At 37.8% G+C, this 13,915-nt stretch overlaps 2 protein-coding genes across 3 annotated transcripts; one reads left to right on the forward strand and one right to left on the reverse strand.

The window, feature by feature from the left end:
- The first annotated feature begins 336 nt into the window (after nt 1-336).
- On the forward strand, nt 337-8,877 carry LOC143901856 (NPC intracellular cholesterol transporter 1 homolog 1b). Its single transcript, XM_077414479.1, has 23 exons — nt 337-1,116; nt 1,283-1,494; nt 1,664-1,794; nt 1,897-2,032; nt 2,165-2,354; nt 2,474-2,566; nt 2,951-3,168; nt 3,351-3,449; nt 3,535-3,737; nt 4,043-4,243; nt 4,348-4,549; nt 4,649-4,765; nt 5,038-5,218; nt 5,316-5,443; nt 5,678-5,932; nt 6,169-6,332; nt 6,591-6,706; nt 6,850-6,995; nt 7,187-7,383; nt 7,555-7,786; nt 8,058-8,171; nt 8,321-8,483; nt 8,562-8,877. The coding sequence occupies exons 1-23, from the start codon at nt 894-896 to the stop codon at nt 8,570-8,572; spliced, it is 3,732 nt and encodes a 1,243-aa protein (XP_077270605.1). The 5' UTR covers nt 337-893; the 3' UTR covers nt 8,573-8,877.
- Nucleotides 8,878-9,263: 386 nt separating this feature from the next.
- On the reverse strand, nt 9,264-12,913 carry LOC143901863 (polyubiquitin-A). Of its 2 annotated transcripts, none has more exons than XM_077414490.1 (2): nt 12,717-12,913; nt 9,264-11,562 (listed from the first exon to the last, which is right to left on the reverse strand). In XM_077414490.1, the coding sequence occupies exon 2, from the start codon at nt 11,553-11,555 to the stop codon at nt 9,492-9,494; it is 2,064 nt and encodes a 687-aa protein (XP_077270616.1). In that variant the 5' UTR covers nt 11,556-11,562; nt 12,717-12,913; the 3' UTR covers nt 9,264-9,491. The 2 variants fall into 2 exon arrangements, with proteins under 2 accessions (XP_077270616.1, XP_077270624.1); XM_077414498.1 differs by lacking the exon at nt 12,717-12,913 and adding an exon at nt 12,520-12,542.
- Nucleotides 12,914-13,915: the final 1,002 nt, after the last annotated feature.

The raw sequence follows: 13,915 nt of genomic DNA on the forward strand, positions 1-13,915 counted from the left end.
CTAAATGGTTGAATCCATCTAAATGCATGAATTGGTTCCTGAACACTCTTTGAATGTAATTCATTCCAAGAATTTATTAGTCGGAGAGAACATTCGCGCACGCGTGTGTCATTTCGACTGATTGTGAGAATAATGATAGATAGAAGACCAAATAACGTCGCTATAATAATTCTCATTTTATCTAATTGGATCCTGATGGAACAGTTGAAAAAATTTCAAAATCTTGCGATTATTGGCTACGTCCTACCGTTGATAAGAAATCTCTTCGAATTCTCACCTGCATGATAAGCTAGCGGGGGCTCGATAAACGCGATTTGATATGACGGCACGACGCCGGTCATTCGAGACAGTTGTTCATTCGATCTGGGAAAGGAAACATTATCAATGGATATCTAAATGTCGCGAAATTCTCGCGGATATATCCAGAACAGGTGACAGAACAGTGAGACAGAAACTGCAATTCGTAAACGAAGTCGTGTGACATTTTAGTTTACAGTGCGACCATTAAAAAATTACACGGAACGGATTATGGTGAATTTATTTGTCGGGAACGAAGCCGTCGCATTAGTTTCGAACGAAATTTACGACGGAGGCAATAATCGACTACCTGCAGCTCTAAAATAAAGAATGTACGATCGAGCATTTAAAGCGTGGAGATATTTATTGTGCGGACGCGGAAACGCGAACGGAAGCGCGAGGTGAGAATTCGTTCGAGGAGGTACATTGTCGAAGGGTACAGTATTTATCACGCTAATCTTGCCCGCGATATAATAGCAATTAACTAACGTCCTGAAGCTGCGCGTTCAATTCTCGCTGTCGCGCATATCGAGCGATTTCGGAACGTCTATATAGGCGTAAATCCCTCGATAGCGTTCCCCGTATACGCCCGAAAAATGACGCGACCGGAAGCGTTCGGTCTTCTTCTCGCGCTGTGTTGCGTCTTGATCTCGGCGGATGAAGAGTTTTGTGCGTGGTATGGTCAATGCGGAATATCGGACGATGTATTACCTCGGGTGCGGGTTTGCGTGGCAAAGAACATCACCGCCCAACCGATCAACGATGCGGCGTCCGAAGCTCTTCTGCGGAAGAGATGTCCGCACTTCTTCGAGAATGACGGTTTGTATATTAAAGTATATATATATTTTTTTTTTCGAGATCGTTACCGATTGCGCGATTGTTTGCGGTTGGAGAGTGCCAAGTGCGGCATCTCCGCTTCGAGGATATATAATTATACGCGCGCTTATATATATAATTCATGGAACGTGCGTCCGACGTCCTGCAGAATCACCGATAACATGCTGCGACGCCGAACAGATCGTCACGATGGACGAGAACATGCAAATGGCGGAAAATATTCTCGGCAGGTGTCCGACTTGCATCCGAAACGTGTTTCGGCAGATCTGCGACATGACTTGCAGTCCCGAGCAGGGTCGATTCGTGAAGGTGACCAAGAGTTCCGAAGCAAATGGTGTCGAGTACGTCGTCGAATCTGAGGTGATCCTCAAGAGTGCATTTTGACTCTCATAACACATTTCTTGATCTTCTATTGATAAATATTAACAAATAATAAATTAAATAACGTGTAAAGCAGCAGATAACTCGAATAGCAAAATTAAAATCACATTGTTACGAAAAAATTTAAACGTCGCTGACCGCACTTTAGATTCATCTCACGGAAGAATTCATAAATAGGACGTACGATTCCTGCAAAAACGTCGTCAATCCTACTAGCGGAAATTTGGGCATGGATCTGGCCTGCGGTGCGCACGGGGCCAGCAGGTGCTCCCCGAAATTGTAAGTGTAAGCAGCATGACGCGCACACGCGATCGTCGAAACAATGAATAAAATGAAACAGAACCGCAATATATATATATATATGGCGTATAATTCTTAAAGGTGGTACGAGTACATGGGCGATGTCAAAGCGAACGCTTTTACGCCCTTCCAGATGACATACGTTTACGATGCGGCTGACGAATGGGGTGCCGAGCCGTGGAATGCTGCAACAAAGAAATGCAGCGAGGCTTACGACGTAAGTGCGAGAATTATAAGCGCTTCCGATCTTTCGCGCGTATAAAAGAATCCGCACGAAGAAGCTTATTTATGCGTCTTAAATTTATCACGTTAAATTTGACATTTGTTTTATTATTTTTGGGTTTGCCAGAACTCGTCCATAGCCTGCAGCTGCGTCGATTGCCCCATCGCGTGTCCCTTCATCGAATTAGAGATTGAGTCAAATAATACGTTTATGATCGGCGATGTTAATGGCTACGGTGTCATAGCGGCTATACTTGTCATTTTAATCCCAATTGTAGCAGGTTTCACGTATACTTTGCTCAAGAATCGTAAAAAAGGTAAAGGAACAACGGGAAAAAATCAATCTTTAATTAATCCTATTTAAAAAAAAAAAAAATTCTATTTAGTATTTCAAATTGTTCAAGCACTTTCTTCCTAAATATTTTTACATTTCTAGGTTCTACCAAACCGCCAGCAAAAAAGACAGGCGAAAACTGTACTCAAAGCTACCAAAAAGTCTTCGAAGTGGCCTTCGCTGCATGGGGAACAGGTAATTACGTATCTTTTCTAAATATAATTTTATGTTATATGTGTGCGCGATATCTTAATGATAGAAAACTATCGATAGCAATTTTTTTGATACAAGATACAATTTTTAATTAAATTAAAAAAAAATTATATATTCATATTTAATAAATATATATTGTAATATATATATATATATATATATATATATATATATATATCTCCAGCACCCCTTCCCCCAATTAGATATAACTTAAAATCACGTTCGCAACAGAAAATTATTATTTTTTGATGTAGTATGAAATAGTATTAGATATTAAACAATTATTTTTTCCTGCCATACGATTATATAATATGCGGAGAGACAAACTTTTAGCTGCGAATAATAAATGTTAACGATATTCAATAGCGTTCGCCAAGTATCCTATCGTCACTTTGTTCACGACATCATACATCGTTCTTGGTCTGAGTTACGGAATCAACTACCTTTCGGTGACGGTGAATCCAATCGAGATATGGGCAGCGCCGAATAGCAGATCGAGGCTAGAAAAGGATTACTTTGATAATAGATTCCAGCCGTTCTATCGGACCGAGCAAATCTTTATAAAATCCAAGGATCTTGATACGGTAAGATATTGCGGTAATTATACCTAATTCCTATATAATAGCAATTAATATACCTCCGACATTCTTGTATAAATATCCAAATGAAACTCGATATTAGGTTTTTATAGTACTATATTCTTAAATATTTAAAAATTTCTACTTTTTAATGCAAAAATAAATATTTTCGATACGCATCACGATAGATAAGGCATAATACTTCGATTGGAGTTATGTGGTTCGGACCAGTGTTTAACAAGGAGTTCTTGCTAGAAGTATATGATCTGCAGCAGCAGATTCTTCAAGTACGTTCGTATACAATTAAAGATTTTAATACTCAGGGTGCGAAATATAATAAAAGAATCTGGCTAATATTTTTGATGTTTATAGTTAGGCCAAGAAACTGGCGAAGGACTGGAAAAGATCTGCTATGCTCCCGTACAAAGCGAATTTACCGGACCGGTTACTCTCGATCTCTGCACTGTGCAAAGTATATGGGGATATTTCCAGAATAACCTTGCCACGTTCAATAAAACAGAGATAAAAGGAGGATATAACACTAATTACCTTGATCAGTTGTACATGTGTATGCAGTAAGTAATAGTCAATTTACGCGTTTATTTGCCTAATAAATCATGCAATGGCAACAGTCTCAATAAAAATTTACGATAGTGATAGTTCTATGCATTTTTCCATTATTTTATAGATCGAAATTTTAATAATAATTCAATTTAGTTAAAGTGAATAATTTTCCAATCGAAGAGAAATGTGAACGTGTTTAGTAAATTTTAAGTAACAAGTTATCGAATTTTTCTTCCACAAAAGCATATTTTTTGCCTAATAAAAATAGTTTGAAAAATTCCATTTTGTTTTTAGTACTTAATAAATGGTTTTTCAGGAATTCTTTTCATCCAGACTGTCTGGCGCCATACAAAGGACCCATAATTCCTGCCATAGCAATCGGAGGTTTTCTGAAAGAAGGCGAGTTTAAATATGATTCCTCCGATTACATTAAAGCGACCGGACTAGTCTTAACATTTCTGGTGAAAAATTCGCTCAATGAATCGGACCTCGTGACGATCAATAAATGGGAACAGCGGTGTGTAAAAATCAAGAGAGAAAAAGAATGGAATCGCCGAAAAAAATAATTGTTAATGCGTCATGAATTGATGTACCGAACCGCGCGATCATTGTAAATTTTAGCTTCCTCGATTTTATGGAAAAATGGAACGAAGATGGTCGACCGGACTTCATGGACGTCGCATGGTCCACCGAAAAATCGATACAGGACGAACTAGATAGGACGTCGAAAGCGGAAATGATAACGGTGATTATTAGTTACCTCGTCATGTTCGTTTACGTCGCCTTTGCACTCGGCAAAATCAAGACTTCCGTTGCCTGTTTTGTAAGTATTTATCATCATAAAAAATATCACGAAATTATAAAATATATAAACATATGGTGCAAAACGCTTTCATTATAATTTCCCATTTTCCTATTTTAGACCGAAAGCAAAATCGTATTGAGCGTCGGTGGAATCATCATAGTCATAGCATCGGTCGCTTGTTCTGTCGGTCTCTTCGGCTATGCTGGCGTGCCAACCACTCTGCTCACAATCGAGGTATTATAATTAATTTGAAGACATGTAATTCCAGTTAAACGTTTGTTTTATTACATAAAATCTACATTTAAAGTTCTCGCAAATACGAAAACAAATTAAATTACGATATAATAAAGGATATTAAAATAAATTAAGTAAATTATTTTTAAACAATGCTACAAAAATTCACGTAATCGAGAATGTACATGGATCTTTATCAGTCAAATGTAATTTAAATATATTTAAGAGACGTTTGCACAAAAACAACAATTTAATGGTAAATTGTTATTCAGGTAATTCCTTTCTTAGTGCTGGCTGTCGGAGTCGACAACATTTTCATCTTGGTGCAAAATCATCAGAGAAATAGTCGGCAAATCGACGAAACAATTCCAGAACACATCGGCAGGGTTCTGGCCGCAGTCGGACCCTCGATGCTGCTTACCAGTACATCCGAATGTTTCTGCTTCCTTATTGGTACGTACGTAAAAGTATCATACAAATTATATTTTTAAAAAACAAGGCGTCTTTCTCTATGTTTGTGATTATAATATGTAAAAAATAAAAATTTCAGGAGCGTTTTCTGCAATGCCAGCGGTCAACACCTTTGCGATGTACGCCTCGTTATCGATTTTAATTAATTTTCTCCTTCAAATAACGGCCTTCGTCGCTTTATTGTCCCTCGATTCCCGGAGAGCTGAGGTAAATTTATATAAATTTTTAATAAAAATGTTGCCATTCTATGTAAGAAAAATCATGTCTTCAATAATTAATAGATATAACAAATGCAAATTGATATTATCTTAGTTATATTTATTTTATTCAATTATTTCAATCTTTGTCAAGAATTTTAATTATTCTAACTAACAATTAATACCCCGACTTTACGAGATTCTCATGCGTCAATTTTTAAAACAAACGATAAATATTTATTAGAATAATCGCCTGGACGTTTGCTGCTGCGTTTCCATCAAGGATGATTCGAATGTCGACGAACGCGACGGTATCGTTCATACAATCTTCGAGCGTGCGTACACGCCGTTTCTGATGAAGACGCCGGTCAGAATTGTCGTCATAGTGATCTTCGTCGCCGCTGTCGCTACTCATGTCATAGTCTTTCCGCAGATCGAGATTGGATTAGACCAGAAGCTCTCGATGCCCGAAGACTCTTACGTTCTCAAATATTTTCAGGTAGAGAATAATATAGAAAACAATGAAAAAAATTAAAAACGGATGAAAATCATTCTACCTAATTGTTACAATTCAACTCGCAGTCAATCATTTATGCTTATAGAAATCAAAGCGAAAAACCTCTTATTAAAACTAAAGAGATAGTATCTATTTGTTTTATATTATTTTTAGAACATTATACGCGGAATATTACACGTTACATTGCATTACAGCTTTAGCGAATGTTATATTTGTAGTACATGGAGGACCTTTTGTCGATGGGCCCACCCGTGTATTTCGTTCTGACAGAAGGCCTGAATTACAGCAAGAAAGAGGTACAGAACATCATATGCGGCGGTCAGGGATGCAATACGGATTCCTTGTATACGCAGATATATTCGGCTGCCAATCAATCCTCCGTGTTTGTATATCTCTCAATTTTTATAATCTCGGAAAAATGTGTGTTGCAAAGCATAAATAAAACTAAGGAAATATGACTAACGTATAGCTTTTCTATTTCATGTTTTAACAGAATGTTAATTTGTGTTTTATTATGTTAATTTTATATCAATTTGTCGTCTTGTTCCGGAGATCTTTGTAACTACACCAAGCGAAAAGTTGCTTGAAAATGTCACGCAAAATGTGGCGACAAGAATTTTATCTATTATAATAATTGCAGGTCCTACTTGTCTAAAGCAGCCTCATCATGGATAGACGATTATGTCGATTGGTCGACGATTAGTGGCTGCTGCAGATATTTCCAGGCCAACGAATCCTTTTGTCCGCATGATAGAGGTATGTGTCGCGGCATCATGTAAAACTATTATTGATATATGTGCTTATATGTATACGTGTGTAATAATAATATCAATTTTCGGGAAACACACACTCTTTGAGCTTAGCAAGTTTAACTTGACGACAATAAAATAAATTTACAGGCGGATTCTGTAAGCTATGTGACATTACTATTGACGAGAATATCTCTCGTCCGAATGAGATGAGTTTCAGGAAGTTTATCCCCTATTTCGTGAACGACGTTCCAGATGCAAAGTGCGCCAAAGCTGGCAGAGCTGCTTATTTCGACGTGAGTCAACGTCGTTAGACGTAGAAAAAAATAGTTATTTTTAGCATTTTGATAAATCTATTAAATGGAGAATTTTTAACGTGCCACACAAAAACAATTTCTTTTCAATTTCCTAAACGTGGCAGCAAAAATTAAAATTAAAAATTAGACTTTTCTTTGACAATAAAATTTGAAACTTCTTGCTTGAACAGGCATTAAATTATTACTATGATGAATTCGGTCTGACCAATGTGAACGATTCGTATTTCATGGGTTATCATACTCCATTAAAAAAATCATCCGATTGGTATGAGGCGCTGCACGCCGCCAGAGTAATATCGGAAAATATCACAAACATGATCAACGATGCTAAGGTGTCCGAACAAAAAGTCTATGTATTTCCATATAGGTAAGTAATAAGATTTTATTTGCGGTATTTAAAAAAACTCCACATTTTTAAACCTAATCTTGAAAAATGGGTATAGCCTCGCAAAATAAACTGCTACCATTTTTTTTTCATTATGGTACTTTTTTGCTGTTGTATTAAATTATCGAATAAATTTTTCGTTGCGTGTTTCAGTGTATTCTACGTGTTTTATGAGCAGTATTTGACCATCTGGCAGGAAACCTTGTCGTCGATAAGTTTATCTATTGCCGTGATCTTCGTAGTGACGCTATTTCTCACAGGATTATCATTATTTTCTGCATTAATAGTCGTTCTTACTGTCTTGATGATAATAATCGATTTAGCAGGCTTAATGTACTGGTGGAGCGTCAGCTTAAACGCAGTTTCTCTTGTAAATTTAGTCATGGTTCGTACTAAATTATTAATATTTATCCACTTCTTTTCTCTTAAATCATTCCATTTCTTCTCTCCAATAAAATAACATCAGTTATAAGTATTAATATTATTATCATTAATATTTAATAATTAATTATAACATTTTATCATTGCTTTAATATTACATGTGTGTGTATAAAATCATTATATTATTGTATCAATATTTTTAAAAAATTCGTTATTAAATCATTATGTAATAAAGTAATGAAATTGTTAAGTGCTAAAGTATGAAATTTTTGTAGGCGGCTGGTATCTCCGTGGAATTCTGTAGCCATATAGTGCACTCCTACATCACTTCTGGAGCGATGACGAGGGTCGGTAAAGCATCGGAAGCCCTTTCCGTCATGGGAAGTTCTGTAAGTCCAATTAAATGTCGCGAAGCACAAACGATATCTCTTAAAGTTTAAATATCCCGAAAGAACTTGATTTTCCCGAACAAGTAAAATATTAAATTTATATATTTATATACATATATATATATTCATTCTCTCGTACTACTTTTCAGGTATTCTCCGGAATTACCTTGACCAAATTCGTAGGAATCATAGTGCTAGCGTTCGCGAAGACGCAGATTTTTCGAGTTTTTTATTTCAGGATGTACTTGGGTATTGTTCTGTTCGGAGCGGCGCATGGTCTAATATTCTTACCAGTATTATTGAGCTTTATAGGTGAGTGACGCATAATCGTTAAGATTGCTAATTTTATGTAATAGAATATGCAGTGCAATAATATAATTATTATTACAGGACCTGTATAAGAACATTATATGAAACCGATAAGAAAGACCCCTCTCCCAGCACAAAAAAAGAATTGCACAGCAATGGAAAAATTATCTTATTGTGTGCTTGTTTAGAGATTACCAGCATGATTAGCGTGTAAATTATTTCATCACATGACTACGAAATTTTGATTTCTGTATCACTATTCATATACATGCATTAATATAGACTGAATACACAACTGTGTATATTAATTAATGTCACGATCACCATGTATATAATCGTACATATGTATATTCAGTGCGAACCAAAGTGCAATCTTTTATTAAACGTGTTTTTATTATGTCGCGTGCATTAATATAAATGTTTTGCCTCTTACCTTTCCTGCTCGAACCGCAAAAAAATTATATTGATATGTGTGCTTATATTATTATGTCAAGACCAAGTATTTAAATTTGTAACTTCAACAGTATTAATTATTTAAAGTAATTGCGATATTATAAACATTTAAAAGATATAACTTGTTCTTCATCTACCAATTAGGAGTCGATGGTGCTAGATGAAAAATAGACTATTTACTTTAAGATGTAACTTAGTATTTTATTTTTAATGAGTATCACAGGCAATATGTGAGAATGTACGTGCAAAGTCATTTAATAAATCTTACAAAGAAATCAACCAATTGGATTTTATAAAGCTCGCAGGAAAATCATTCAAGATATATCAATCTTAAATTTTTATTGCACAAGAATGCGTTTATTTGCATATATACCTGGATTACAATTTCTTACATTCTCGTACTTTGAGAAGGAATATGCTTGATAAGTAATGGTAAAAGAATTCGCAAATATAGACTCGAAGCGTAAATTAAAAAAAAAAAGGTAATTAATGCTACTTCGATACTACTGATACCTGATACTATTCAATTTGCGACTAGCCTTTCCGTAGACTTCCAGCTCACAAGAACGCGCCTCCGCGAAGACGTAAAACTAAGTGGAGTGTGGATTCCTTTTGGATGTTATAGTCCGATAGTGTTCTGCCATCTTCCAGCTGCTTGCCAGCGAAGATCAAACGTTGCTGATCGGGAGGAATTCCCTCTTTGTCCTGGATTTTGGCCTTGACGTTTTCTATGGTATCCGAAGCTTCGACCTCAAGGGTGATGGTTTTACCCGTGAGAGTCTTTACGAAGATCTGCATTCCTCCTCGAAGACGCAGAACCAGATGAAGCGTAGATTCCTTCTGGATGTTGTAGTCGGAAAGAGTCCTGCCATCTTCAAGTTGCTTGCCGGCGAAAATCAAACGCTGTTGATCCGGAGGAATTCCTTCTTTGTCTTGGATTTTAGCCTTCACGTTTTCTATAGTGTCGGAAGCTTCGACTTCGAGAGTGATGGTTTTGCCGGTGAGAGTCTTCACAAAAATTTGCATTCCTCCCCGAAGACGCAGAACCAGATGAAGCGTAGATTCCTTCTGGATGTTGTAGTCGGAAAGAGTCCTGCCATCTTCAAGTTGCTTGCCGGCGAAAATCAAACGCTGTTGATCCGGAGGAATTCCTTCTTTGTCTTGGATTTTAGCCTTCACATTTTCTATAGTGTCGGAAGCTTCGACTTCGAGAGTAATGGTTTTGCCGGTGAGAGTCTTCACAAAAATTTGCATTCCTCCCCGAAGACGCAGAACCAGATGAAGCGTAGATTCCTTCTGGATGTTGTAGTCGGAAAGAGTCCTGCCATCTTCAAGTTGCTTGCCGGCGAAAATCAAACGCTGTTGATCAGGAGGGATTCCCTCTTTGTCTTGGATTTTGGCCTTCACGTTTTCTATAGTGTCGGAAGCTTCGACTTCGAGAGTGATGGTTTTGCCGGTGAGAGTCTTCACAAAAATTTGCATTCCTCCCCGAAGACGCAGAACCAGATGAAGCGTAGATTCCTTCTGGATGTTGTAGTCGGAAAGAGTCCTGCCATCTTCAAGTTGCTTGCCGGCGAAAATCAAACGCTGTTGATCCGGAGGAATTCCTTCTTTGTCTTGGATTTTAGCCTTCACATTTTCTATAGTGTCGGAAGCTTCGACTTCGAGAGTAATGGTTTTGCCGGTGAGAGTCTTCACAAAAATTTGCATTCCTCCCCGAAGACGCAGAACCAGATGAAGCGTAGATTCCTTCTGGATGTTGTAGTCGGAAAGAGTCCTGCCATCTTCAAGTTGCTTGCCGGCGAAAATCAAACGCTGTTGATCAGGAGGGATTCCCTCTTTGTCTTGGATTTTGGCCTTCACGTTTTCTATAGTGTCGGAAGCTTCGACTTCGAGGGTGATGGTTTTGCCGGTGAGAGTCTTCACAAAAATTTGCATTCCTCCCCGAAGACGCAGAACCAGATGAAGCGTAGATTCCTTCTGGATGTTGTAGTCGGAAAGAGTCCTGCCATCTTCAAGTTGCTTGCCGGCGAAAATCAAACGCTGTTGATCCGGAGGAATTCCTTCTTTGTCTTGGATTTTAGCCTTCACATTTTCTATAGTGTCGGAAGCTTCGACTTCGAGAGTGATGGTTTTGCCGGTGAGAGTCTTCACAAAAATTTGCATTCCTCCCCGAAGACGCAGAACCAGATGAAGCGTAGATTCCTTCTGGATGTTGTAGTCGGAAAGTGTCCTGCCATCTTCAAGTTGCTTGCCGGCAAAAATCAAACGCTGTTGATCCGGAGGGATTCCCTCTTTGTCTTGGATTTTGGCCTTCACGTTTTCTATAGTGTCTGAAGCTTCGACTTCGAGGGTGATGGTTTTGCCGGTGAGAGTCTTCACAAAAATTTGCATTCCTCCCCGAAGACGCAGAACCAGATGAAGCGTGGATTCCTTCTGGATGTTGTAGTCGGAAAGAGTTCTGCCGTCTTCCAGTTGTTTACCAGCGAAGATCAGACGTTGCTGATCCGGAGGAATACCTTCTTTGTCTTGGATCTTAGCTTTAACATTCTCTATGGTGTCAGATGCTTCCACCTCGAGGGTGATGGTTTTCCCAGTGAGAGTTTTCACAAAGATCTGCATGGTGAATCTGTAAATAATAAGAAAAGAAATGCTATATATTTCATATGACTATTAGTACAAATCTGTTACAATACAATAATTAAAATTATGACAAGTTTTAACTGTAAAAATACAAGATATCTGACAATGGAGAGATTTAATTTAAAGTTTACTTTACATTAAGTTCAGTTTACAAAATTGACTGTCGAAGAATCATCAGAAAAATACATTTGGAAAAAAAATACCGAGTATTCAACATTTCAATGTGCTTTCCAAGAGAGAACGCACAATTCAGGAAAAATAAAGTATACTACAGGGGAATGTACTTTATTTCAAGTTTCTGTATTTTGCAATTACTATTAATTTTTACACATTGTCACACATCAAAATTGACAGAAAAGGGAAAAAATTAGGTACTTCAGCTGCACTAAAGATTCACTTTAATAAAAAGAATAATAATTTTATAGCACATTTGATCCCAACGGAGTATACTTTTCCCTTTTTTGCATAATGCATAAAAAATGTAATGTATCTTATTAAATATAAAATATAACAGTTTTTATATCATTCTACAATAGCCGTAAAAGTATGTTTTAAGACGTAAGCAGTAAAAATTGACCAACTACAGCCGATCATTCTTGGATTGTAAAAATCCCATTAGTCAATAGCTTCCTGCTTACGTCTTAATGCATACTTTACGGCTATTGTAGAATGGGCTTATACAAAATGCGTCGCAGTCACGAGGCTCCGGCTGCGGTTCGCTTATCGCTACTTAAATATGATTCACGAAGAAATCAGGACAAAGAAATCCATACTGCGTAGCATTGCAACAGCAAACGAATCGCAGCCTTCGTAAATATACATATGACGCGTTTCTACCCGTATCATGGCGTCTGTCGAAAAAGGACAAAACGATTCATTTCCTTCTGGCGCTCTATCTAAACCTGTTAGATTTAACACAAAATAAAGCTTAAAATCGCGTTACTTTTTGCGTGAACGAACAGCTGAAAGCTTGCTACAAAAGCCTGATGCGCAACGTAAATCGATCGTGCGGTAGGAGAGGAACTGTAACTGCACAAAATGGATGGGACTTGGCGTCGACAAGAATCAGAAATTTCCAACGGCGCAACAGCGACGAATTTTCGCGCACAACGGCGAAACGGATAATCACCGATCGCTTACCTGAAGTCGAAACAAACCGCAGTTAACAACTCGTGTTGCAATCGAAACTCTTCGATAAAATATGCGCAGGCACGGACAATCGTTCACGGACCAACTTTCACGAAGAAGGAAGAAGTAGACGCTAGACGCGTTACTTTATTGCACTTTACTGCACTTTACTGTTACTCGGAGACTCGGAGATGCGGAGGGTAAAGAAAAGAATATCTGGGCTGCGCGTTCCAAAATTCACTCTAGTTAACTAAAATGCTATAGTGTATGTACGTGACGTAAACTATAGATTTTAGTTACCCAGAGCAGAGAGAAGGATGAGAGGCGCAATGACGGCGATTTTCTTGGGACGCTTTTGGCTGTGTTCCGATATTCACTGCAATGCACTACCAGTACTGAAAATCTATAATACACGTGACATAAACTATAGCTTTTCAGTACTGGCAGTGAATATCGGAATGCAGCCTGCAGGCCGTACAGTAGCGCCACACATCCACTTTCAGAAATTGGAACTACGAGTCACATCCACTTTTCGATGCTGTCGATGAGAATTTGGTTCATGTCCGTGCTATGTATACATCCACTTTTCGATATTGTCGGTCTTTGGTGGTTCGTGTTGTCATAAACCACCAAAGACTGACAATGGCGACGATATCGTGTTGACACAAACCACCAAAGACCGACATTTACTATATACGTTTGCGCGAGCGTTACACTTCTGTAGTAACTTACGATATATCACTCGTTTACGCGGAGTATAAATTATCGCAAGTTACTACAAAATCCCGTTTACACGAAGGAATTATCGTAAGTTACTACAGAAGTAAAACTCGCGTAAATGTAGTAATTGACCGATTTGTTTATTGCTCAAGTTTTTCTATGTGCCACGACGGCCTTTACCTTCCGCATTATAACGCGAGATCTGGCTCGATTTACATTCATCATAATCAATAACGTGCGATTTTGTTACGTTTCGCAGCATGAACGGTAATTTTCGCTTGGTGCTTCGCACAATTTCGCTGAATAGAAAAAGTTCATCGATCGAATCCTCGAATTACCATTTATCTCGCAGAAATATCTTCTAATTTATCAAACAAATATTATTCCTTATATCTAAAATTAACATTATTTACCCAAAATAATCCACGTAAAGCAGTATTGAAAGGACGGTGAAACGAACGACGATGGAAAGCGACGCCGGTAGAACACGC

Source organism: Temnothorax americanus, unplaced genomic scaffold, assembly GCF_048541705.1.
Source record: "Temnothorax americanus isolate GAGA-0224 unplaced genomic scaffold, ASM4854170v1 Scaffold10, whole genome shotgun sequence".
NCBI lineage: Eukaryota > Metazoa > Arthropoda > Insecta > Hymenoptera > Formicidae > Temnothorax > Temnothorax americanus.